This window comes from Mesoplodon bidens (assembly GCF_964165515.1).
Source record: "Mesoplodon bidens genome assembly, chromosome: 3".
In the NCBI taxonomy this organism is placed as follows: Eukaryota; Metazoa; Chordata; class Mammalia; order Artiodactyla; family Ziphiidae; genus Mesoplodon; species Mesoplodon bidens.
Window position 1 is genome coordinate 175,890,799 of NC_138178.1, and position 25,168 is coordinate 175,915,966.

General features: G+C 45.6%; 1 protein-coding gene across 1 annotated transcript in view; it reads left to right on the forward strand.

The window, feature by feature from the left end:
- Positions 1 to 519: 519 nt before the first annotated feature.
- Positions 520 to 25,168, forward strand: part of DYNC1H1 (dynein cytoplasmic 1 heavy chain 1) — a 66,446-nt gene continuing 41,797 nt past the window's right edge. The window contains exons 1-12 of the mRNA XM_081230051.1: positions 520 to 909; positions 8,353 to 8,440; positions 10,433 to 10,606; positions 10,844 to 11,099; positions 11,636 to 11,822; positions 13,523 to 13,794; positions 13,886 to 14,113; positions 17,100 to 18,176; positions 18,890 to 19,069; positions 20,429 to 20,578; positions 22,205 to 22,351; positions 24,846 to 24,986. Of these exons, the coding sequence (XP_081086177.1) occupies positions 657 to 909; positions 8,353 to 8,440; positions 10,433 to 10,606; positions 10,844 to 11,099; positions 11,636 to 11,822; positions 13,523 to 13,794; positions 13,886 to 14,113; positions 17,100 to 18,176; positions 18,890 to 19,069; positions 20,429 to 20,578; positions 22,205 to 22,351; positions 24,846 to 24,986 (3,153 nt within the window). The 5' untranslated portion in view covers positions 520 to 656. The remainder of the gene's footprint in view (positions 910 to 8,352; positions 8,441 to 10,432; positions 10,607 to 10,843; positions 11,100 to 11,635; positions 11,823 to 13,522; positions 13,795 to 13,885; positions 14,114 to 17,099; positions 18,177 to 18,889; positions 19,070 to 20,428; positions 20,579 to 22,204; positions 22,352 to 24,845; positions 24,987 to 25,168) is intronic.

The following is a 25,168-nucleotide window of genomic DNA, read 5'->3' on the forward strand; positions in this document are numbered from 1 at the left end:
GAAAAAGATCCGCAGTCTCCCTATGTATATTTAATAACACAGATGACTATATTCTAGCTCAACACATCGTAGTCATTCATTCGTTCGAAGAAACTACAAAGGGTAAGTGCTTAGAACAATGTCAGGCACAGGCTAAGTGCTCAAAACACGTTAGCTCGTTAACACCATTCATTCATTCAGTATTAGTGCAGTGTCTCAGGCTCTGTGCTGTTCGCTGAGTCCACAGCAGTGAACAGGACAGACGTAGTCCCTGACCACCTCTCACCGCCCCCCGCAAGTTCCCACCTTTAGGGCTTGAGGTGTGGGTACTGCGGAGCCCCGCCCAGCCCTGGAACTACGAGTCCCAGAAGGCTGTGCGGCGGAGTCACCCGGGCCGCCTGAGCCCGACGTCGTGACGTCGGTACCTTGAGGGGGCCCAGTGGCTGCGGCGGGCGCCGGCCGCGGGCAGCGGGAGGCGGGCGGCGGCGGCGGCGGCGGGGCGGGGTCGGCGGGCGGCGGCCTTTAGGGAGGAGCCGGCGCTCCCTCTCCTCAGTCGGCAGCGGGCTAGCGGGCGGTCGGCTTGTGCTGCTCGTTTCTCTCGTGCGTCCGCCCGCTCGCTCTCGCGCCGAGTCGCGGCCGCCTTCTCAGCGCTGCCTGCGGGTCCCGAGCGCGGCGCCATGTCGGAGCCCGGGGGCGGCGGCGAGGACGGCTCGGCCGGCCTGGAGGTGTCGGCAGTGCAGAACGTGGCCGACGTGTCGGTGCTGCAGAAGCACCTGCGCAAGCTGGTGCCGCTGCTGCTGGAGGATGGCGGCGAGGCCCCGGCCGCGCTCGAGGCGGCGCTGGAGGAGAAGAGCGCCCTGGAGCAGATGCGCAAGTTCCTCTCGGACCCGCAGGTGCACACGGTCCTGGTGGAGCGCTCCACGCTCAAAGGTGCGGGGCCGGGGCTGCGGTGGGTCCCCCGGCGCCCCGCCTCGCTCCCGCCACACCCCTTGCCGCCAGGGCCCCAGGGTGCCCCCTTCCGGGTCGCGGGGACGGAGGAGGGCGCCCAGCCTCGCCGTCACCGGCAACAATGGGATCGCTTTGTCAGCTCGGCCTCAAGATGGCCGAGTTGGGTGGAGACAGCGTCTCCCGGGCTGAGCGCGGGCGGAGGCCGCATCCCGGCCTCCAATGTCACATGGGCTTTTCGGTTTCGATTTGTGTCCAGGCCAGGCCGGCCTCGGGAGGGATGTGTCAGGGGCGGCGCCGGGGGCAGCCTGGATTGTGGTCCTTCGGTCGTCCGGGTGTAGGGGGAGATACTGGCGAGCCGGAGCTGGGGGAGCCCTGACCGGCGGGCATCCCGGCCTCTGCCTTGTGCGGACCCAGATGCCGAGGCCCGAGGAGTGACAGTGACAGCCCCGGCTGCGAGCGGGGCATCACTGTTCTAGGTGGATAGCGCACGCAGGTCTCCCTCTTGGACTTCATGCTGTCCCTGCTGAGTGGGTGCCTCTGCCCACTTCAGACGCGAGAAAACTGAGGCTCGGTCGAAGTGACTGCCCCAAGGTCACACCAGCTAATCCTACTGCCTAGGCTAGACTCGACATCTCAGTGTCCAGCCCACTGCTTGTTTTCCTTCATCATGCCTTGTATTTGTGTGATGCTTAGACCCTAATGATGACCCCATGGTCTTTGAATCTATTTTACAGATCTTAAAAGGAGAGAGACTTAGGTTAGGCACCTCGTGAAGAGACGGGACCAAAGGTTTGCATGTTCCCGCAGTCTCCTCTAGTGACCTCCCCAAAGCAAGCCTAGGTTCCCTTGAGAGTGGAGCTTACCTTCAGGGAGGGCTTCCCCTTCATGCTTTCAGACCGTTTTGTAGCCAGTGGCGAGCGTATTTGACAGCGCATGTATGGGTGTGGCGGCACCGTGCATCCGGCAAGCCAAGGATGATGTCCAGGTAAATGCTAGCTTAGCACCAAGGACCGGGCATTGTCTGAAAGTGTTCGGAGACAAGCTTCTTACAATCTCAAAAGATGTATGGTTCTGTCAGTAAGAGAATCTCAGCTATCTGCCTCACCGCTCCCCTCTCACCCCTACACACACTTAGTTTCTTGCAGACAGTTTGTTTCTTTCAAAGGCTTCTCCTACTCAGGAGATGCTTCATTGTAGCATTGGCCTCTGCAGGAGGGTCAGCGAGTGTGAGAGAGTATTTTTCTTAGATCCACAAGGAATGTTCAAAGCAAATAAGCCATCCAGGCATATTTAGAGTCTTAAAGTTGTTTAGGGTTTTCTTTTATGTTTGGGGTTGTTTTCTTGCATGGACACCACTACTGTTTAAAAAAAATTTTTTTTAACTCATCTATTTTCTTTCAAAAAAGTATATAGTCACAATAGAAAATTAAAGTATACAGATAAAATTAAAGTCACCTGGGACCCTTCGACCTGGCTATGACCACTGTCGGCATTTTGGTATCTGTCTTGTTATTTTTTAATGAATATACATTATTTTATTAAAATACATTTTCATCTGCATTGGTATTGTATTTTGAGTAGCCTTACCTTGGCTGATTCTTGATCATATTTTCATTGCACGGTTTTTGTTTTGAAATCAGTGATTTCTACCTTAGGTCTCAGTTTCTTTCTTACAGAAAACAATTGTAGGTTTTGTTCTTTGCTTCTAGAGTGCTCCTCAGTGATTCACTTTTCTCAAACACCTTAGAATTGAACTTTGCTAAAATTATTGGAGGGGGACCCTATTTCTGTTGAATGCTTTCTGGTGCAAATCACCTCTGTGTTCTTGATGGGTACATTTTCTCCTTTCAGCAAAACGAGTATCCACGCGTCCAAATCTTGGCTCCATAATGACTTGCACTTTTGAATGTTGACTAGGTAATGAGACTGTCTGCAATTGAAATCCTATCTCATTCCTGGATTTATAAAAGTCCTGGAAGTATTTCTAGTAATTCAACCTGTCTTAACTTATTTTTCACTTACAAAAATCTGAGGAAAAACTATGTGGTCCCATCAGTCTTATTAGCATCCTGGCTACACTAGCATAATTTAGATATAAGTGTTAACCCGGGTCACTTAGAAGGAGGGCTGGTTTTTATGAGTTAACATTGCCATTTGCACATTTAATCAAATATGAACATCCAGTAGTTATTTACAGTGAAAAGGCAGGCTTGCATTATGATATGGAGAATAAATCTGAATGGTTTGAACTGAATAAAGACCGCCACCAACAATGAAGTCGTATAATTTATTTAATGAACAGAAGTTACTTCTACTTTATCTTCCCCCCTCTTCCCCCCTTTTTTATGGAAAGAATGTTCCAAACACATTGAATATAGAAGCTTTTTTTTATATGAAGGTCTATCTCTGTATGTATTTTTAAGTACTCCAGCTAGCTTTAAACTTTTTTTTGTTAAAGTAGAGCCTTCTTTAAAGTGTAGAATAAAGGTTGTGACTATAACAGTTTATCATTATTATTTTTTTGGCCACACCGCGAGGCATGCGAGATCTTAGTCCTCCATCCAGTGATCGAATCTAACCTATGCCCCCTGCAGTGGAAGCGCGGAGTCTTAACCACTGGACCACCAGGGAAGTCCCCTTAACAGTTAATTTTGATAGTGAAGAGTTGGTGAAAGGGAATGTTAAATTGTAGCTCCCCATTTTAAAAAGAGAAATCTCCTTCCTGTAATTCCTGGCCTATAGAAAATTATTTTCCTCATAGCGGACTTCTAAAAGTGTGACCAGGTAGGTGATCCCTACGTGGTAGGCATATTTCGATGTTAATGACACTTTTGTAGCGCTTTTGACCTGAAGTGCATTTTGGGGTGTGTTCTGTCCCGTGAAAGGTTGGGTGGTGAAGGTAGGGACCAGTAAGGATGTTGCGGTTTGCAGCTGCTGGAGTGGTGGTTCCAGGGCTTGTCTGGGACCAGGCTGGGAACGGGCGCTGTGCGGTTTTGGTTCGGTTTTGTTCCACTCAGATGTGTTACCCTTGGAGCTTCGTCTTTAAGACTGGAAGTAGTGGCTGCCTTTAGTCGGTGCTTACCCGAAGCTTGGGATTTTAGTTGTTCCTGACGCACATAGTTCAGGGGGTTTTACCCTCTCTTCGTTAGTGCAGAGATGGCTGGAGTCTGGAAGACTCCTGCCTGGAATGAAGCCAGGGCTCCTCACAGGACCCAGCTTCCTAGAGACGTGGTGGCCTACGGCGGGGTATGGGGAGTGTTTCTGTGGAGTTTTAAACATTATTTTTCTGAGGACTTAATTTCCCTAAAAAGAGAAGAAAGGTAGTAGATGGATGATTAAAAAGTATTCATTTCTGGCTTAGACCCCAAAATGGTTAATAAAATGATTAATAAATTAATAGGAAACATTTGCTGGGACACGGCACTGTCTTGGAGCACTGGGCCAGGAGTCCACCCGCCTGGGGCCTTGCTGCCCTGTCATGCTGTAGGTGGGCCCCCCACCCTCTGTAGGACAAAGCGGTCTGCAGCAAGATGCTTTCCAAAGTGAGGTGTTTCATTGTGAGTGGAATTCATGTACAGGAAAGGGAAAGCAGTCATTACTTCTTTTTAAAAAGTGAAGACAGATGGAAATCTCGTCTCTCAGCATCGTGGAGTATCAGGCTGGGAACGGTGGGAGAGACTTAGTCCAGCGCCTCTGTCGTGAGTGAGGAAACCAAAACCGCAGGATTTTAAGACCCAGTGAGGAAAAGGATGTTTTAAGAAGAATTCTGAAACCGAAGAACTAATTTCTCTGTTGAATTCCTTGGTATCCATTGGATAGGAGTGTTTGTTTTCACTTAACTTCATAGCAATTATTTCTTTTGTATTAGTGTTAGCCTTAAAAAGCATGAAGCCTTAAATCCTTTAGGCATTACCGACTTAGTTTTTTTCACTTCCTTCTCTTTTTTTCTGGAAATGTCAGGAGGAGCCCCAGTTTTACCTTGTGTACAAGGATTACATGGGGTTCAACCCTCCTTTCAAATTCCCAGCAATGTTATGGATGGAAGAGAAGACCCGAGACCCTCACCACGCTCTCAGCCTTGTGCAGGGCAGGGAGTGGGTGCGAAGAAGTCACAGCCTCAGAAGGAGGACAGGAGGGCGGGTGGACGTCAGGGTGGCTGGAGGAAGTACCAGGGATGGGAAAGCGGAGAGCTAGAGCGACCACGGGAGAACTGGGAGGCGTGTACGACAGCGATCGGCCAGAGTAATGTGGTATTAGGAGCCTGCTTGGATTTTAAAGGGAAAAGAAAGGGAAAGGTAAAGAGAGCCAGGAGCACGTAACATGTCCTCTGGCCAAAGAAAATGACTGGCTTCGTTTGCTAGCTTGAGAGCACGCTTGCCCTGTGGCTGGAGAACGTTGGGAGGGGAGAGGGAGGGAGGGATGACCAAGGGCAGGGGAGCCGGCAGCCTCCCCTCGCCCTTTTCCAGTTGCCTGTTCACCAGTCTGCGGACACATACCCATCTACCCAGGAGAGGTGTTATGAGTCTTAAGGTGATTGAATGTGCATCTGTTTGTATTTCATTAAATGAGGCGCATTGCTCACCTAATTCACAATGTAATGATACAAATCACTCGTACTTTGAAATACATTCATCTTTGAATAGAAGCGTATGCAGAATAGTGCTAAATGACATTTTGAACATCTCTAGAAATTTGATAAACTCTCAGAAGTTAACCAAAGAAATGTCCACCGGGCGCTGTCCTGTGTATCAGTATGGCTTGCAGCACGGGAACCCGAGAGTCGGGCGCAGCACTTTCTGTGCTGGTATTTTAGTTCCCTGAATGTGTTAATAGGCAGCACAGTATCGGTCTGTTGTGTATTAACCAGTAACTTTAGCATCATTAGGAAACTGGTTCAAACTTTACCGAAAGTGGTATTACCTGATAGATGTGCAGATTGTGTTCGTATATAAGCCTCTAATATAGCAGGATTAGTACCCTCTTTGTTAGGAATGGACTGTTGTCTTTCTCTCCTCCTTTAAACAATTTTTTTTAAAAAGTTTCTGCAGAAATAGAATTATTGTTATTTGGAAAATATAATAATTTATAAAGAGACAGGAAAGTTTAAATTGTTTGGCAGTTTATAAAACAGTGTCATGTGTTCTTTATAATGGGAGTCGGACATCCTCAGACTTTGTATGATCTTCGTATGTATGGGGAATAGCGTTAAAAAACTAATCCAAAATGTAATCTATGGCTGATACTAATGATGACTTGCATACATTACTGTCATCAAAGGAAGTTAGAATTTTACAGAGCAGTAGAGGACACCTATTTTGCATACCCATGTCTGAGGATTATGTCATCGTGTGTGCATTCCCGAGCCCCAGCCGTCTCCTGCTGCATTGCAGTGTTAGTCCTAGCGCGGGCTGGGCTGGGCTGGGCTGGGCGTTCACAGTGGTCCCGAGATAGCCGTGACTCATCGCCTGGCCTGCTGCCCAGTTCCTTTAACCCTGTTTGCATTAGGATGTGCTGGGGATGTGGTTAGATGTTGTGTCCAGTCGGCATGTTTTCTATATAATTTTATTTGTATAGAGGATGCCGCTCTGTCCGGGAGGAAGATATGATTCAAAGTTACACCATATTTTTTACTTAGTAATTTCCTTTGGTGATTATAGAATGTTACTTTTATTGTCTATTGTTTGGGTGTTATCTTAATGACATATTTTATATAAATCATAGAACAGCATTATTGAAAGTTCCAAAAATCAAGGGAAAAGATATTTCATAATCCCACCACCCTGACAACTATTTTAGTTTGGGGGTATTTCCTTATACTCTTTGTTTTTGTGTTTTACAGATTGCAATTATATGTTTGATTGGTTTCAGGCAGTATGATTTATCTTATCTTGTGGTATGTCCACATTTCAGTAGTTAGAAAACTCGGTTGGTTGGTTTGGGGTTTTTTTTCAGGTAGTTAGTAATTTTTAAAAACAGCCAGGAAGTCACTGGCATGGAAAATGTTCCGCCACCCACTCCTCTCCTTCCTAAAATTATACTGAAAACAACATTTTGGAAGAGTTATTGTCTTGATAAATATATATTTATATATGTATAAATAAATATACTAATATTTTATATTCTTTTAGTGTGAATTTTGTATTTGTCTCATCTTAAAATGAAAGAAGCAAATAGCTTTTGCTCATAGTTTTTAGCATTTATAGAAACCTTGTAGACCACCTAATTTAATATCCCACCCCCTCCTCTGTTGTTCCTTTTACGTTTTACGAATTTGAAGCTGAGAGGAAGAAAAATGACTTTCCCGAGATCACTTAGTTAAGCCTACTGCCTTTGTTATTACACCATGACTTAGAAGTGAAAGCAAATCGTACATATCAAGTTAGATTCATCCTTCAATATTAATTTTTGCTAATGCAGTTATTCCATACAGTATGTCATACCAAAGATAATTCAACTAGAGGGTGTACCCATCTAGCTGATTAGTACTAGATCTAGAGGTTTGTATTACGTCCCATTTTTATGATTTTTATATTAATTTTTCAATTTTCATTTTTAACTACCTAGAAATTTTATTCACATGCATCTTGAGTCATCTTAGTATCAAATTCCAGTAAGCTTTTTCAAATTACTGCTGTATTCATAAATTGACCCCAGAGCAGGCTCTGAAAGCGCTATAAGGGCAAAGGGGACAGCCAGGTGAATGCCCCCTTGGTGACCTGGGGATGTTTCTTGATAGCGGTTCTCTTGATGGGGGTTTCCCTGTAGGGGCCTTAAGGAGGGAAGGGGGCGGGCTGCGTACTGGTGAGGACCCGGGGTTTGGAGTCCGACGTCTGGATTTTCACTCTGTCCCTTTCCAGTCACATGTCTGAGGGCAATTTACTTACATTCCTTGCTTGGAAAATAAGAATAATACTAGTCATGCCAAGCCCCATAGTGTCGTGTCGTGAGGGGTAGATGCGTGATGCGCCTAAAGTAATGCCTGTCCCATAGAAAGCGCTGAGTAGACACCTGAGCAGAATACCCTGGGGCTGGGGGTGGGAAGCGACCTCTGTGACTGGAGCACAGGGGATGAGACTGCTGGGAGGCGGTGGGGAGAACTTGGCCTTATGGACACCACCTAGCACCGCCCTGGGGCCAGGGCCCGCTCTAGGCAGACCCAGGCTTGCCAGTGCGTCCCCAGTTTACAAACAAGGAAACGGAGATGCCAAGAAGTTAAGAACCTTGCCCAAGATCCCACAGCAAGTAAGTGCCTGGGTCAGCAGTCAGAAAAAATGGGTAGAAGGGAGAATTAGGTAGAGCCAAGTCACGTAGGGGTTTAAACGTCAGGCTGGGCTTGGGGTGAGGCTCCTCGCGCTCTGAACAGTTGACAAATTAAAAATTGGAATACTGACATGAATTTGATAGAATATTTATTATGATTTGTAGAGGATGTTGGTGATGAAGGAGAAGAAGAAAAAGAATTTATTTCCTATAACATCAACATAGACATTCATTATGGAGTTAAGTCCAATAGGTGAGTAGCATGAATATACCATTATTGTGGACTATAAACTTGTGAGGATTAAATGTAAATCCTAATCGACTCAGACAGAGATACTAAGAAAACACTCAGAAGATTTCTGCTCTTTAATTCAGTTTCTTATCTTTGATTTTATTTATTCAAATTAAGAGGATTTCCAAGTCAGTATAAAATCTAAAATATTTTTATTTTAATTGCCATATCATGGCATCATCCATTCTAGGTTTGAGCCATAATGTACTTAGCATATCTAATAATGCTCTCAGAGTATACCTGAGTTTTCATTATTATAAGTAAGTAGTAAACATTCATAGATAGCAGTCTGATTCTTTTTAGGATAAATCCCTAAAGATAGCATTACTGGTTCAGATGCGATGCATCACTGAAGTGTTTAATGTGTGTTACCAGATTTCCCACCTTTTGAAAAGCTTGTGCCAGTTTATACTCCAGTAGACATATTCATATTCAAATGAGTAAATGTTTATTTTGCATTGGCTTTTAAAAACTTTTTATTTTGAATAATTTCAAGCTTATAAGAGTTGCACGAATAGCATGTAGAACTCCCAGATGTCAGTTAACATTTGCCATGTTTGCATCATCATTTTTTTTCCTGAACCATTTGAGAGTTATAGACAACCTGCCCCTTTATCCCTAAATACTTTGCAGCATTTCCTAAGAACAAAAACATTCTTGTTCATAGCCTCAGTACAGTCTTCAAGTTCCAGAAATTTTGGTACAGTATTACTCTAGGTATAGTACATATTCATATTTTCTCAGTAATGTCCCCTACAGTATTTCTCCCATGATCCAGAATCCAATTCTGTGTCTTTCTTTCTGTGTCTTTGATGATATTGACATTGTTGATAAGTGCAGGCCAGTAGTTTGAGGGACTGCCCCTCCATTGGATCTGTCTGATGTTTCTCCATGGTTACAGTCAAGTTGCACATTTTCAGCAGGAATACTACTGTGACTGTGTTCCTTCTCAGCGTGTCACATCAGGAAGCTTCACTGACTTTTTAGAATAATGTGAAGTATTATGTATAAAGTACATACACATAATATGAGAACTGGAAAATTCGAATATTGCTTCTGTTGAAGTTGTTAATTCAACCACCTTTGAGCACCTGTTATGTGTAAGATACAGCAGTAGGTGTGCAAAGGAATAAAACATAGTTCCTTTTCCCAAGAAGTTTATGGTCTTTTGGGAGAAAGGATGGCAGGTAATACAGGTAATATTACAGGTAGCTGTAATACTTGGCAAAATCTTAAAGGTGTAGAATACCATGAAAAACGAAGACTGGGGAGATTGCTTCTGCTTAGGGATGGCCCCAGGGGAGAAGTGATGCTGGAGTTGGGTTTTGGGGTTACTTGGAATTTCAACAGATGAATATAGGTTTCTTAAGCAACTACACAAAAGCACATGAAGTTTAGAGAATGGACCATGTAGTTTAAAGGGTGTCTCAGGTCGGGTAGGGGGTGCGTAGCAGGAGATGAAACTGGGAGGGTTGGTTTAGGCCAGGCTGTAGGGGCCTGGAATGTTCTCTCGTCACTTCAACTTGCAGGTGACTTTTGTTTAGTCAAGTTGACATGTGATTCAATGCCATAAATGAATGGGACAAATTATTATGAGATCAGATTTAAGTTAATCGGGGCTTGTAACTTGCAATTGCTAGGGAGGTTAGTTTTCCTGAGGGCAAGGTTATGAACTCAACCCCCATATGAGATAAACTAACTTGGTCTGCTTTCATGGTCACATGTTATAACCTTAACCTTGATTTGCTAGTTCTCACATAGGTGAGTAAAGAAAGAGAAGCAATGTATTTCACTATTAGAAAAGCAACAATTTCGTCTATTCCTAATATGATTTTAAAATTAAAACATTCAAATGAATTTTTAGTTTGCATGCAACACAAAGAAGGCTGCAGTTATTAAAACTGATGAAGAATGAGACTCTTTGTTCTAATTTCTTCTTTTCCGTTCTTTCAGCTTGGCATTCATTAAACGAACTCCAGTGATTGATGCAGACAAGCCAGTATCTTCCCAGCTCCGAGTCCTCACACTCAGTGAAGACTCGCCGTATGAAACCTTGCACTCTTTCATTAGCAATGCAGTGGCTCCTTTTTTTAAGTCCTATATCAGAGAGTCTGGCAAGGCAGACAGGTAAAAACCATTTTTCCTTCATTAGTTTGAATGCCGTATTTTACTTAATGTTCACAACACACTGTGGAAGATGATGTAAAATTCAGAAATTGGGAGGGAAAAGCTAGTAAACCAAGAGGATGTAAATCTGTTGCATTAATAAAATGTATATTATTAATATTTGACAGACCTGAAATAATAGAATCTCTTTGGAGACCAGTAGCGCACTAAAGTTTGAGGTATTTCCTGTCTTTTTAGGGATGGTGATAAAATGGCTCCTTCAGTTGAAAAAAAGATTGCAGAACTTGAAATGGGACTCCTTCACCTGCAGCAGAATATTGAAATTCCAGAGATCAGCCTGCCCATTCATCCAATTATTACAAATGTTGCAAAACAGTGTTATGAGCGTGGAGAAAAGCCAAAAGTTACAGACTTTGGAGATAAGGTTGAAGACCCAACTTTTCTCAATCAGTTACAATCTGGAGTTAACCGCTGGATCCGAGAAATTCAAAAAGTAAGAGCACAGTATTGAAAATATCATGTAAAATGCTTTACTCCTTAATATCTGTGAGAAAACTGGTCCAAGTTCTTGTCAATGAGGTGAGTTCTGTGATGACTGTTAGCAGTACCTCCCACTGGTCCCAGGAATGCTCAGTGGAGGATTAATGTGGGCCCAAGTGGAGTGGAATGGTCAGGGTGCCTTGTGACATGGTTTAAATACCATCCCTGAGAGAGCACTAATCTCAGCTGTCTCAGACCTTTGATTTCTTTTTTTTTTTTTCTTTTTTGGTTGCACTTTGTGGCATGTAGCATCTTAGTTCCCCAACCAGGGATCGAATCCGCACCCCCTGCAGAGGGAACGTGGAGTCTTAACCAGTGAACCTCCAGGGAAGTCCAGACCTTTGATTTCAAACTAAACCGCTTATAATACAAGGAAGGAAATCTGCTTGAAATACAAAAACTAAATTATAATGCATGTTCTTAGTTAACGGTGTGTTTTTTACCTTTGTTTAAATGCTGAATACTCTTGAATGTTATTTTATATTTAAGGTGACCAAACTTGATCGAGATCCTGCCTCAGGAACTGCCTTACAGGAAATTAGTTTTTGGCTAAACTTGGAACGTGCGTTATACCGCATCCAGGAGAAACGAGAGAGCCCAGAAGTTCTTCTGACTCTGGATATCTTGAAACATGGCAAGCGTTTCCATGCCACCGTCAGCTTCGACACTGACACAGGTAAAAACTAGAGCTGATAGTCTGATCAATAAGCTGTTGACCTGGGTTTTGTGATGAAAATTAATAGATGCACCATCTTTCCTGACTGTTTACTCCTCGGCAACTTATCTCATCTTTCCCCCAGCTCTAGGTAATGAAAATGATTTTCTCACATACCTCCCTTTCCCTTCCAGGGTTTTAAGAACATAAGCCAGTTTCTAGGCATGAGTACAGGGGACCCTGGGAGCTTCCCTCCTGTTTCTCAGTTACTTGGTTCCTTGAGTAGGCTGTACTTTTTTAGTGTAAAGTCAAGTGTGCTTTTGACGATCCAAGCAGAAACATGGTTTACGATAAGCAGAAGTTCTTTGCCCACAGGGCTGTGGAAGGAGAGCTGGTCAGTACTTTCTCTTCCGCTATTTACCTGCCCCTTTGCTCTGTTCTCTGCCCTCCTCCCTGTTCTGAAAAGTGGTCAAGATAAAGTTATTTTCTGAACGGGCAGCAGGGGGAGTGATGTTGAATGAGCATGTACCAGGCACACAAATGTGGAATGACCGGCTATGGGTGGACGTTGCTCTACCAGTCTGTGCCCACCAGAGACGTGTTGGAACAAGTCATTAGGACTGCAGTAGTTGTCACGTCCTTTTCTTCCCCTCCAAAAAAGGTTGTGGTGCCCACATTTTAAATGTTAGAGGAAATTCCGGGTGGAAACCTTCCAGTTATTGATCATACTGCATACATTCACTAGGATATGGGCACTCACTAGTACTGAAATGTATACCTTGAATTTTTTAATACCTCTGAAACCTTTATTTCTTTGCTAATACATTTCTTTTGTAAATTTTATGCCAGAGGAAGTAAAAAAAAAAAAAAAAAAGACCAGGAACCAGGTTTTTCTGTGATTCCATGTCCATAATACATTCCTCTAACTTGAGCCATGGGTATAAAATTTAAATTTTGCTGTTCTTAAGGATGATAAAATTCTAGTTTTTTAAAACTAAAGTAGGGCTTCCCTGGTGGCACAGTGGTTGAGAGTCCACCTGCCGATGCAGGGGACACGGGTTCGTGCCCCGGTCCGGGAAGATCCCGCATGCCGCGGAGCGGCTGGGCCCGTGAGCCATGGCCGCTGAGCCTGCGCGTCCAGAGCCTGTGCTCCGCAACGGGAGAGACCACAGCAGTGAGAGGCCCGCATACCGCAAAAAAAACAAACAAACTAAAGTAGTGGGAGACGCAAAAGGGAGGAGATATGGGCATATATGTGTACGTATAGCTGATTCGCTTTGTTATACAGCAGAAACTAACACACCATTGTAGAGTAATTATACTCCAATAAAGATGTTAAAAAAATACTAAAGTGATATTACTAGAATGTTTAGATAATATAGAAAGCAAAAAAAGATGAAATCTTTGGGGCTACCACTCATAGCCTTTGGAGTGCATATGAGTTGACTGATATTCTTAAAAAAGCAAAAATGAGACCACACTGGGATTATCTTGTTAATAACATTCTTTTCTTTCAAATAGCACAATTTCTGTGTCACTAAATCTTGTGCAACATCAAAATGTTCTGTTGTGAGGATATACTTTAGTTTACTTAACCAGTATTTAAACCTAAAAGAAATATCTTTTTGCTTTTTTTTTCATTGCGGTATAACTGACGTATAATAACATTATAGTTGTATCACTTCGTGTGAAAACCATTAACTGTTTCTCTGTTAATCTAGGTCTGAAACAGGCTTTGGAAACTGTGAATGACTACAATCCTCTGATGAAAGATTTTCCTCTGAATGACTTGCTGTCTGCCACTGAGCTGGACAAGATAAGGCAGGCACTTGTTGCAATTTTCACCCATCTGAGAAAGATCCGAAACACAAAATACCCCATTCAGAGGGCACTGCGTTTGGTGGAGGCGATTTCAAGAGACTTGAGTTCTCAGTTACTCAAAGTGCTGGGCACGAGAAAACTGATGCATGTTGCTTATGAAGAATTTGAAAAAGTGAGTTGTAATATATCAGAAAACCAACCTGAGGGCACTGAGATGAAAATATGCTTTGATAATAAACTTCCTTTCTTAAATTATATGCCAGGTTATGGTCGCGTGCTTTGAAGTCTTTCAGACTTGGGATGATGAATACGAGAAACTCCAGGTGTTGTTGAGAGACATTGTCAAAAGGAAAAGGGAAGAAAACCTGAAGATGGTGTGGCGAATCAACCCTGCTCACAGGAAGCTTCAGGCTCGCCTTGACCAGATGAGGAAGTTTAGACGTCAGCACGAGCAGCTGAGAGCTGTCATTGTCAGGGTCCTGAGGCCACAGGTGTGATTCACATTCTAAAAATTCGTATGTGCATTGTTTGAATGACCCTCTCTCTCTTTTTTTTTTTTTTAGATTTAACTACTTGTTTCTGTTTTATACTGTGAAGTACTTCTTGAGCTCCGTTTTTACCCGTCACTGTAATCTTTTAAGATCTAGTGATTCTGAATCATGGTGTTTCAGTTCAAATCTTTAACGTTCTCCATCGATTGATCCCTATCCCCAGATTGCATGGACCCCAGAGCCACACTTCGTGGGTTTAAATCCTAATCCCACCGTTGAACTAGCCACGTGCCTGGGGCACATTATTTAACCTTTTCCCCAGACCCCTTATCTCTAAAATGTGGATAATGATTGCATTTGCCTCAGATTTATTAAAAGAATTAAATGACTCCTTTTCTTTGTTCGTGCTTTTTTATCTCTTCTCAGGTCACCACTCTTCTTCACCAATGCTTTTCTCCCTTTAAAAAACCCAGTCCAGAAATACTTATAGGTAGAAGAGTTGGTAAGTGGATAGGTATAGGATAAAGCCAATATAGAGCCAATGTTAATTGGTTGATGTTAATTATAGGCTCTAGGTGGCAGTATATGGGTATTCAGTCTAGAATTCCTTCTACCCTCCTGTAGTTTGAAAATTTTGTAATAAGCTGTTAGTTGGGTTTGGGGGGATCCAGTCTAGAAGGGTTCATTCTCCGATTAGGAGTGCCTGCTGTTCAGAGTGAAGCAGATTGCTAATAACGCATCCTCAGCATCTTTTTACTCAGTGCGGTACTAATTTATATGTACACATGTGCGTGTGTTGGTTTAAATGTTAACTCTTTATTGTGTCCATGAGAGACTTGAGACTGGAGCTGATTCGTTCTGGCCTAGGGTGTCTCAACCCTTTTTTGCCACGTCCCTCTTCTCAGATATCATTGTTTTAAAAGATCATTATCTGCTTTCTTTTTGTTTGTAAACCATAGGGCATATGTACGTCCTTTACATTTGTAAAATGTATAATAAACTCAGGTGTGCAGGCATACATTCTCAGAACGGTCTTTTGGACTACTTAGTCTGTTCACATTTAAGATAATTATTGATATGGTTGGATTTAGACCTGCCATTTGCTATTTGTTTTCCATTCGTCTCATTTTTGTTGTTTCTCTGCTCCTGTACTGCCTTCTTCTGTGTTATTTTTAGTATATCATTTTAATTCCTCTATAGACTTGTAGCTGTATTTCTTTGCATTTTCTTTTTTAGGGATTACTCTAGATCTTTAATTTATCATGATGTGCTCAGTGCTGACTGAACCTCATAACTGGTGTAGCCGTGTCTCCTCCTGCTTGTCACATTTATAACAGTGGAAATAACACTGTTCTTCCCATACATGTATATTACATACCTATTACATGTATTGTAAACCCAGCAATACAGCGTTACAAGTTTTGTTTTAAACAGTCATATATATCTTAGAAAAATCAGGAGAAGAAAAGAAAAATAATAATGCAGTCTTTTACGTTTGTCCCCGATTTATATTTTCCAGTTCTCTTCATTCCTTCCTGTGGCCTAAGTTACTCTCTGCTGTCTTATCTCTTTAGCCTAAAGGACTTGCTTTAGTATTTCTTGTTCCATAGGTTTGCTGGCAACAGTTTCCTTCATTTCTTGTTTATTGGGAAAAATATTTCACTCTCATGTTTGAAGGATAGTTTCACCGGTTCTAGAATTCTTGGTTGACAGCAAGTTGTAAATCTGCCCAGACTTTTCATTCTTGCAGGACTCCCCAGGCTCTCCTGTGTGTCCGTGTAATTTAGCACCTCGGCCCTTGCCAGGCTGTCTTTTCCAGAATCTCCCCTTCAGGCTTATTGCTGTTGTGCTCCCACCTGCAAAGCTGCGGGTGTTCCTGCCTGAGCTGGCGGACGGCCGGCAGCTCACTGCTCTCACCTGATACAACACAGCTCACGGTGCTGGCTGCCATTGCTTGTTTTCCGTTGTCCTGAAATGGCTGCTTAATCACTGTGCCCAGTTTTTGCTCCTACACCGTCATCACCCGGAGTCCTCAGAATGTCTTTAAATACATAAAGTAAAACGCACGGGTTTACAAATAAACAGTTGTCAGCAGTTTTGAAATTGTGATCTAGTCATCTGTGCGCTCCTCCTTGAACACGTAAAAGAGCAAGACCTCGTGACAGGACTAATACCATAGTTTTGAAGCAGTGAACATAAACAGGATCTTAGGATGTGTACAACTGTAATGTGATGAGGATTTCTTGATGACAGAGTCGGAGCTGTGAACAGCGGTGGCTGCAGCCCACGTTCATAACTGAAGGAAATGCTAGATGTAATTAGGGAGTTAGTGAGAATAATGATTTTCCCCAAACAAATTCACAGACTGTCTGAGTTTCATCCGAGGCATCTGTGGACCCCAGATCAAGACCCCTGCCTAGCGTTATAATTCTGTGAGAGTGTGGGCCTGAGACATGCCTGGAAGTCTTCACATTTCCTGAGCCAAAGATCCTGTGTGTACTCTGTTGTCTCTCCAGTAGCATGAAGGGAACTGAATGGACTCTTCTCAGTTACTGTAGCACTTTATCTGTCCCTCTGCTGTGGTGTGGACCGATGGATTATAATTTAAAGTTTAAAAAAAAAAAAAAGGAAAAGCATGTTGGATACTAAGTCTGTACATAGCACTCCTGTGAATTCCTGAGCTTTCCAGTGTAATTTTAATCATAGTCTAAACATTGAAGAGGGAAGAACCCCAAACCCAGGTTTTAAGACATGTTCTTTTAGCTTAAGCAAAGAAACTACATTGTCAGAAGATCTTTCCAGCACAGAGTTAAAACATACCATATAGTGTCTTACGTGGTCTTGTTGAGTTGCACTTGTAAAATGTTTGACTAAACGTTGAACCTACGTGGTGGACGGGTCATTTTGTGTGGTGTGTGCTGCTTGTGTGCAACAGGATGAGTCTTCGTTTGGCAGACCTTTTTGGTTACGAGTCCTCTCCTTCCAGGTCACAGCAGTTGCACAGCAGAACCAAGGAGAGGTGCCCGAACCCCAAGACATGAAAGTAGCCGAGGTTCTCTTTGATGCCGCTGACGCGAATGCCATAGAGGAGGTCAACCTCGCTTACGAGAACGTCAAGGAAGTGGACGGGCTCGACGTCTCCAAAGAGGGCACGGAGGCCTGGGAGGCTGCAATGAAGAGATACGACGAGAGGATCGACAGGGTGGAGACCCGGATCACCGCTCGCCTTCGAGATCAGCTCGGCACGGCCAAGAACGCCAATGAGATGTTCAGGATTTTCTCCAGGTTCAACGCGCTGTTTGTCAGGCCTCACATCCGTGGGGCCATCCGCGAGTACCAGACCCAGCTGATCCAGCGTGTGAAGGACGACATCGAGTCTCTGCACGACAAGTTCAAGGTCCAGTACCCGCAGAGCCAGGCGTGTAAGATGAGCCACGTGCGCGACCTGCCACCAGTGTCGGGGTCCATCATTTGGGCGAAGCAGATCGACCGACAGCTGACGGCCTACATGAAGCGTGTGGAGGACGTGCTGGGCAAGGGCTGGGAGAACCACGTGGAGGGGCAGAAGCTGAAGCAGGACGGAGACAGCTTCCGCATGAAGCTCAACACGCAGGAGATCTTTGACGACTGGGCCCGCAAGGTGCAGCAGCGCAACCTGGGTGTCTCGGGCCGCATCTTCACCATCGAGAGCACGCGCGTCCGGGGCCGGTCCGGAAACGTCCTCAAGCTGAAGGTTAACTTCCTCCCCGAGATCATCACACTCTCCAAAGAAGTGCGAAACCTCAAGTGGCTCGGTTTCCGAGTCCCGCTGGCGATTGTGAACAAGGCTCACCAAGCAAACCAGCTCTACCCGTTTGCCATCTCGCTGATCGAGAGCGTTCGGACTTACGAACGCACGTGTGAGAAGGTGGAGGAGCGCAACACCATCTCCCTGCTGGTCGCGGGCCTGAAAAAGGAGGTGCAGGCTCTGATCGCGGAGGGCATCGCCTTGGTGTGGGAGTCCTACAAGCTCGACCCCTACGTGCAGCGCTTAGCGGAGACTGTCTTCAACTTCCAAGAAAAGGTGTGTTCTGCTTTCATCCTCCACATCCGGGGAATGAGCTAAAACCAGCGATGGCTAATCAGTTAACACATTAGCTCCTCCACAGAGGGCACGCGTGATCCCTACAGCTTAGGGCCGAGTCCGCTGAGAGGGAGAAAGCAGCCTTTCACTCACCTGGCTGCTGGATGGTGTTGCGGCTTTAGGGAAGCCGTTAAGCGACAGCCCGAGTGCAGGTAGGAAACCAGTAGAGAGGTGAGGGGCACGAGAGCTTTATTACTGGTAAAGCTGCATGGAGAAGGGGCTCTCGATCTGCAGTCATGGTGCTCGCGGCCAGTCTGCCCCAGACCTGGACTTCCTCCCCAGACCCTCGCCCAGCTGCCACCTCCTGGCCCCACGCCTGCCACCGCGGGCAGGACAGAGTCCGCTGGTCTGGTGCGCGGCCGGCTCCCAGCGAGGGCAAGTGCTGAGCAGAGCATGTTGCTGTCCTCCTCCCAAACTGGCAGTCAGAGGTCACTCTTCCCGGGAGCAGGGGCGGGCAAGCGGGGGAAGCTGCTTGTTTCCAGACATTTCCTTTCCTCCACAGAGACACGGGTGTGTTCTCGCACCCACACATAGGGTTAGCTATTTGTGGAAGAACTTCTCTGCCTCGGACATGTATTAATTGAGAAGAATATACGCAAGATAAAGGAACAGAGTGAGTGGGTGTTTTAAATACTAAACGTCCCTTCCTTTAGGTGGACGATCTGCTGATTATTGAGGAGAAAATAGACCTGGAAGTGCGGTCCCTGGAGACTTGCGTGTACGATCATAAGACCTTCTCCGAGATCCTGCACCGGGTGCAGAAGGCCGTGGACGACCTCAACCTGCACTCCTACTCCAACCTGCCCATCTGGGTCAGCAAGCTGGACATGGAGGTGGGTACGGGGCCCGTCACACGCAGTGCTGCCCACCTGTCCGCTGTCTGCGTGGGGGTGGGCCCTGTCCCATAGCTGATTGGTTTGTCACTGAGGAGCACGTTTCCATAGAAGTTCCCAGTGACAGTCCAGTTCTCTCCATAAATCCCGTGTAGCTAATGATAGCGCTGAACCGTGGTGTCGGCCGTAGTCACCTTCTTCGTAAGTTGGAAGCGGGGAGCTGTGGGGGAGGAGAAGGAGTTCTCTCTGTTTTCTGGATATTTGACAACCTCCTACTTGCCCTTCCCTGCTGATAATTTAGGTGGTTCTTCCTGGCCCTCTTCTCCTGGCACCCTTCTCTGACCACCTTGTCCCCCTCCACCATCCCACCCAGCATCCAAGAACCTCTTATTCCTGGTGGAGAGGATCTTGGCTCACACGTGTAGGGGTGTGTGTGTGTGTGTTTGAAGCATACTTACCACCCCATGTCACTTTCTCGTCAGTGTATGTCAGAAAGTGCAGCTGTGAAGTCTCTAGGAGGATGTTTTATGGCAGAGGTCACCCAGTGGACAGATGATAGTTGGTCAGTTCTGAAGTTGTTGTGTGTGGGTCACAGGCTTTCTCCTTAAAGTGGATACAGAGGTTGCAGTGTATCCACCAGTGGGACCCAAACAGTGAAAGGTCACAGGCCCTCCTCTTCTGAATCGACCGCAAATCCCAGTTTATCTCAAGCCGCTCTCGCAGCATTCCCAGGATGGTTGTGTGGCCAGACGCTAAACAAGACATACAGACATCCTAGTCATAGGAAATCTGTTTGTCTCGTTACAGATCAGAAGAGAATTCTGGCTTTCTTCTTTACTTGTTGAAAGAAAATGGTCCCTGTTTGGTGACGGATGTTAACTAGACTTATTGTGGTGACATTGTGCAGTGTATACCAATATTGAATCATTATGTCATATATCCAAAACTAATAATAATGTTACATGTCAGTTATGCCTCAGTTTTGAAAAGAAAAAGAAAATTGTTTAATCTCCAAATTATAGTTTTCTAGTTTTATCTCTGAGGCTACCAGGAAAATGCTTTTGTTTTGTAAATTGTCTATCATACCGAACAAATATCAAGACCTTCGCTACATCTGCTGCGTTTGTGTTAGTATCTTTATCACTTATAAGTGGGGATCCTGCACATGGAGAGCACAGTCAGCCTAGTAGATGGCGATCTGAGGCTGGAAGGTGGTGAGGAAATGAGGCTGGGAAGCAGGGGTGAAGGCTTGTAGTCAGAAACAGTTCATCCTGGACCTAAAACATCAGCTTTCTTTTAACGTGCTCTGTGAGCTAACTTTTGGAAGAAACACTGTTCTTGGACACGTCTTCTCTGTAGATTGAAAGGATACTGGGCGTCCGCCTGCAAGCTGGCCTGAGAGCTTGGACCCAGGTGCTTCTCGGACAAGCCGAGGATAAAGCAGAGGTTGACATGGATACGGACGCACCTCAAGTTAGTCACAAACCTGGAGGGGAGCCAAAGATCAAGGTCAGTATTTCCCAGGGCAGCCGATTCGAGGGTAAATTAAACAAGGTTCTCCCCTTAAAAACTACCAGGGAAAAGGTCACTTTACAGTGGGGAAACCTGACAGGTGCCACCATGCTCAGCTGACCCAAGTCAGCATCCCAGGGGAGATGTGTGATGTCGCCTGTGGTGTGATGAGAAGGGCTCTTCACCCCTATGGTCTTCCCCCCCATAACCATGAGGAAAACGTCAGGCAGACCCAGGTGGTGGGCCATCCCACAGGTCACCAGAATGCCAGGGTCATGAGAGAGAGACAGGAAGAGCTGAGAAAAGGTCACAGACCAGAAGGGAGTGAGGAGCTGTGACAACTAACTGTGATGTGCGCCCTCGTTAGATCCTGGGAATCTGACTGAAGTCAGTGTTTCAGTTCACAGTATTATATCAGTGCTGACGTCTTTGTTTTGGTAATTACACCACATTAGAGGAAGCTGGTGCCTTAGAACTCTCCTGTAAGTCTAAAATAGTTTCAAAAACAAGTTTTTTTAAATAGAAAATAATATTTAGAAATAAATTTACACTGGGAAAAAAAAAGATCTCTGCTTTCCAAGCATGTATGACATGTAAGAAATTTCCAGAACTGAACATGATAACCTGCTACAAGCAGATGTTCAGACGATGACCCTAACATGTCACTGTTTTCACAAAAATCTGAATCGAATTCTTGTGGGAGAATGCAGTAGCACACTGGTCAGCACACTGGACAGCAGTCTTTGTCTCCAAGCCAGCTATTTCCCATTCGTGTGAAGGAGGGGTCAACTGGGGCCTATCAAGCTTTCCAGAAAGTTCTGTTCAGACTCTGCAAGTAGGTCCCTGTCTCCTGTCGTGGGTGGTAGTTATAAAGCTGTCCACCTTACACTAATTCATTAAGCCACGTGTTAGTTTTATGTAGTTTACAGTATGTGTGTTATATTTACCAATAAAAAGGTCTCACAAAACAGAAGCCTGGAAGAACTGGGCAACTAAAAACTTTGATCTGGGAGAAACAATTGGCTTTTCTTTTTTTCTACGCAGACTTTATACCTTTTCTTTTTTTTCCCGCTTTTATGCTTGAAAAATGTTTTCACTTTGGAATATTACAGATATTCATCCCCAGAGTGTACTTTTTAAAATACTGAGATGCAGAAAAGCCAGTGAGTGTGTCTGAGTGGATACAGTATCTAATGGAGACTGAGCTGGAATTCTCCATTAGCTTAAAGCACTGGCAGGTGGCACAGACTGACCCCGACTTGTAAACATATATCAGTAAAATCAACCTCATGTCACTGGTGTCTCAGGTCGCAAGGTCCTCATGTCCAGATATCATCATGCACGTCATATCCGATGGTGCTTCACTGAGCACCTGTTGTGTGTATGACACCCAGGCACTGGGGGACCCAGGAAGGACCCAAGCGGGGCCTGCCCTCTGACTTCCTCTTCCTTTGGGGAGGGCACAGACCACAAACATGAAGTCAGGGGAGACCGAGTCTGTTAATAAAGTAACAGACTTTGTGGTTCAGACAGAAGTAGTTTAATAATTAGAGAAACTCTTCCTTATCAAAGCCATTTTACTGAAATAGACTGTTGAGTAAACATGAAACCTTTGCTTCATAGAATGTCGTTCATGAGCTGAGAATAACCAACCAGGTCATCTATTTGAACCCGCCAATCGAGGAGTGCAGGTACAAGCTGTACCAGGAGATGTTCGCCTGGAAGATGGTGGTCCTGTCTCTGCCCAGGATCCAGAGTCAGAGGTACCAGGTGAGCGCCGCGCCTCCCTCGCTCTGGGACTCCACCTCCACGCGCCTCTTCGAAGAGCGCTGGACACGTCTTTTCAAACTCCAGACCTCAGCTCGGCACTCTGAGGGAAAGCTGGAGGAAGTTTTGTGTGACCTGACGTTTTTCCCAGTAGTTACTTTTCCACACAGTCGGGTTTGGAGCTCTGGTGTCAGTGGTCTCTTAGGAATTCCCTCCATGAACTTCTTTGGGAATTTTAATTCCTGCTTTTCCCTGCCCACCCTCCCACTTGCATTTTATTATGGGAATTTGCAAACATACACAAAAGCAGAGGGAATCATATGAGCTCATACCACTCTGCTTTATTTATCAACATGTGGCCAGTTTTGTTTCATTATATTCCCTTCCCCACCCCCCAGCAGCAGATTATTTTAAAGCAAATCCCAGATATAGTACGCTCTTATTAGGACACTCCTAGAGCAAAAGGAAAACTCAAGAGACCGTTGCATTTAGTCCCTGGTCTCTAGGCAATAGTACTTCTAAATAGGACCAGTGGTTTTCAAATAAGCATATTCCACCATCTCTGCTGTAACCGACTTTTCTGGAAAACAGCGATCCTATCCGGAAGCGTCTCTCTTTTCTTAACTCTGAACGTAAGCTCAGGTCTCTTTTTCCTGCCCCCTCCTTGCCACCCTCTTTTTGCCGGCTCTCCTGGCTTTCCTCCACCTCACTGGCCCATCTGCTTCACTGGCCCTACGTGTTCAGCACCGTCTCCACCCCACTCTCTCTGTGTCTCATCCAGCCTGTTGGCTTTAAATACCAGCCGGGTGCGGACAACTCCGTGTTCCTGTCTCCAGCCAGGCCTTACCCTGAACTCCAGACTGCCTGTCCCTTTGCCTCCTTGGCGTCTCCATGTGACCACCTGATGGACGTGTCAGACTGGACTTGTCTCTCAGTCCCCTCCCTCAGATTTGCTCCTCCCCCAGTCTTTTCTTTCCCATCCTCCAACCTGCTCCTGGACGCCCACTGTCGCTATGTTCAAAATTAACCCTAATCGGGACTTCCCTGGTGGCACAGTGGTTGAGAATCCACCTGCCAGTGCAGGGGACACGGGTTCGATCCCTGGTCGGAGAAGATCCCACATGCCACGGAGCAACTAAGCCCGTGCGCCACAACTACTGAGCTTGCACTCTAGAGCCTGTGAGCCACAACTACTGAGCCCGCACGCCACAACTACTGAAGCCTGCATGCGCCTAGAGCCCGTGCTCCACAACAAAGAGAAGCCATCGCAATGAGAAGCCCGCACACCGCAACAAAGAGTAGCCCCTGCTTGCCGCAACTAGAGAAAGCCCGCGTGCAGCAATGAAGACCTGACGCAGCCAAAAATAAATAAGTTAATCAGTTAATTTAAAAATTAAAAAAAAAATTAACCCTAATCTGTTTCTTACCACATCCAGCGCTACCACCATAATCCCTCAATCGGATTATTTAAGCCCCCTCCTGACTGGTCTCTCTGTGTCTGCTTTTGCCCCCTACAGTCTGTTGTCAACACAGCAGCCAGAGTGCGTCTTAAAACTGTGTGTTAGCCCTGACGCTCCTCTTTTCGGAGCCCATTAACGGCTTCCTGTCTCACCCACCACGGTGCCTTGCTGGGCCCCACGTGACACGCCGCATCCCTGATCTGCTTCTCCCTCGCGGCTCTGCTGCAGCCGCGCTGGGCACTCGCTCATCCTCACGTGTGCCAGGCGGACCCTCGCCCCTGAGCCTTTGCGCTTGCTGATCCCCTTGCTCGGAAGCCCTGGGAGCAAACACTCACAAGTCTCCCTCCCTCCACCTCCTGGTCTGTGCCCACGCGTTACCTTCTCAGTGAGGCCCCCCCGACTCCCCTGCTCAAAACACACCCTCCCTGCACCCGCATCCCCTCGTCCCCTCTTCCCTGCTTTCCTCCATGGCACTGCTCACCCTGTGACATTCTGTGCATTTTGCTTTTCCCTTGGTTGTCTCTCTCCTCCCACAGAATGTAAATCTATGTGAGCAGAGGTTTTTGTCTGTTTGTTGTACCTACAACAGTGCCTGTCACGTGACAGCCCACAAATGGTTGAAACAAATGAATGACTGTGTTGTGGGTTCCAGCATCCACGTTGGTGTTAACACTCGGTCGTGGTCGTCTCACGCTCTCGTAGGCGCCACCTTCAGTCCTGCCATCTTGGATGAGAGGCTCGGGTCTCGCAGGGCCCTGCTCGGGGGCGTCGTGCCCTCTGCTCCTAGGGCTCGCCTGCTTTCTGTTTTTGCCTCGTGCCAATAGTGACGCCATATCTTCTGCCTTGTGGTTGATGTTCCTTTCATTGGTTTGAGGAGTTATGTTATAAGTAGGCTTCTGGTTACCTGTGACTGGGATAAGTGAATGTTATCCCTTAAATACAGTTTCTTTCAGTTTCTTTTAATTAAGGGAAAGTGACTCTGAGATTCACATTTTTGTGCGCACTACCTGCATTCATGTCTGGCTTTGTTTGCTCAGGTGGGTGTCCACTATGAGCTGACCGAAGAAGAGAAGTTCTACCGGAACGCTCTAACACGGATGCCAGATGGCCCCGTCGCCCTGGAGGAATCCTATTCTGCAGTCATGGGCATCGTAACTGAAGTCGAGCAGTATGTCAAGGTGAGAAGCTAATTTCATTCAAATATGTTGTCTTACACACTTAGGAGTATAAGATTTAATGAATATGGAGCTAAAAGGTCTTGACTATATGTAATGTGAACGATGAGGTGATATTTGCTGTCTTAAAACGAGTGAACGATAGGGCAAACCTTGTGGGATATTAGCCATTTTGGAGAACAGGA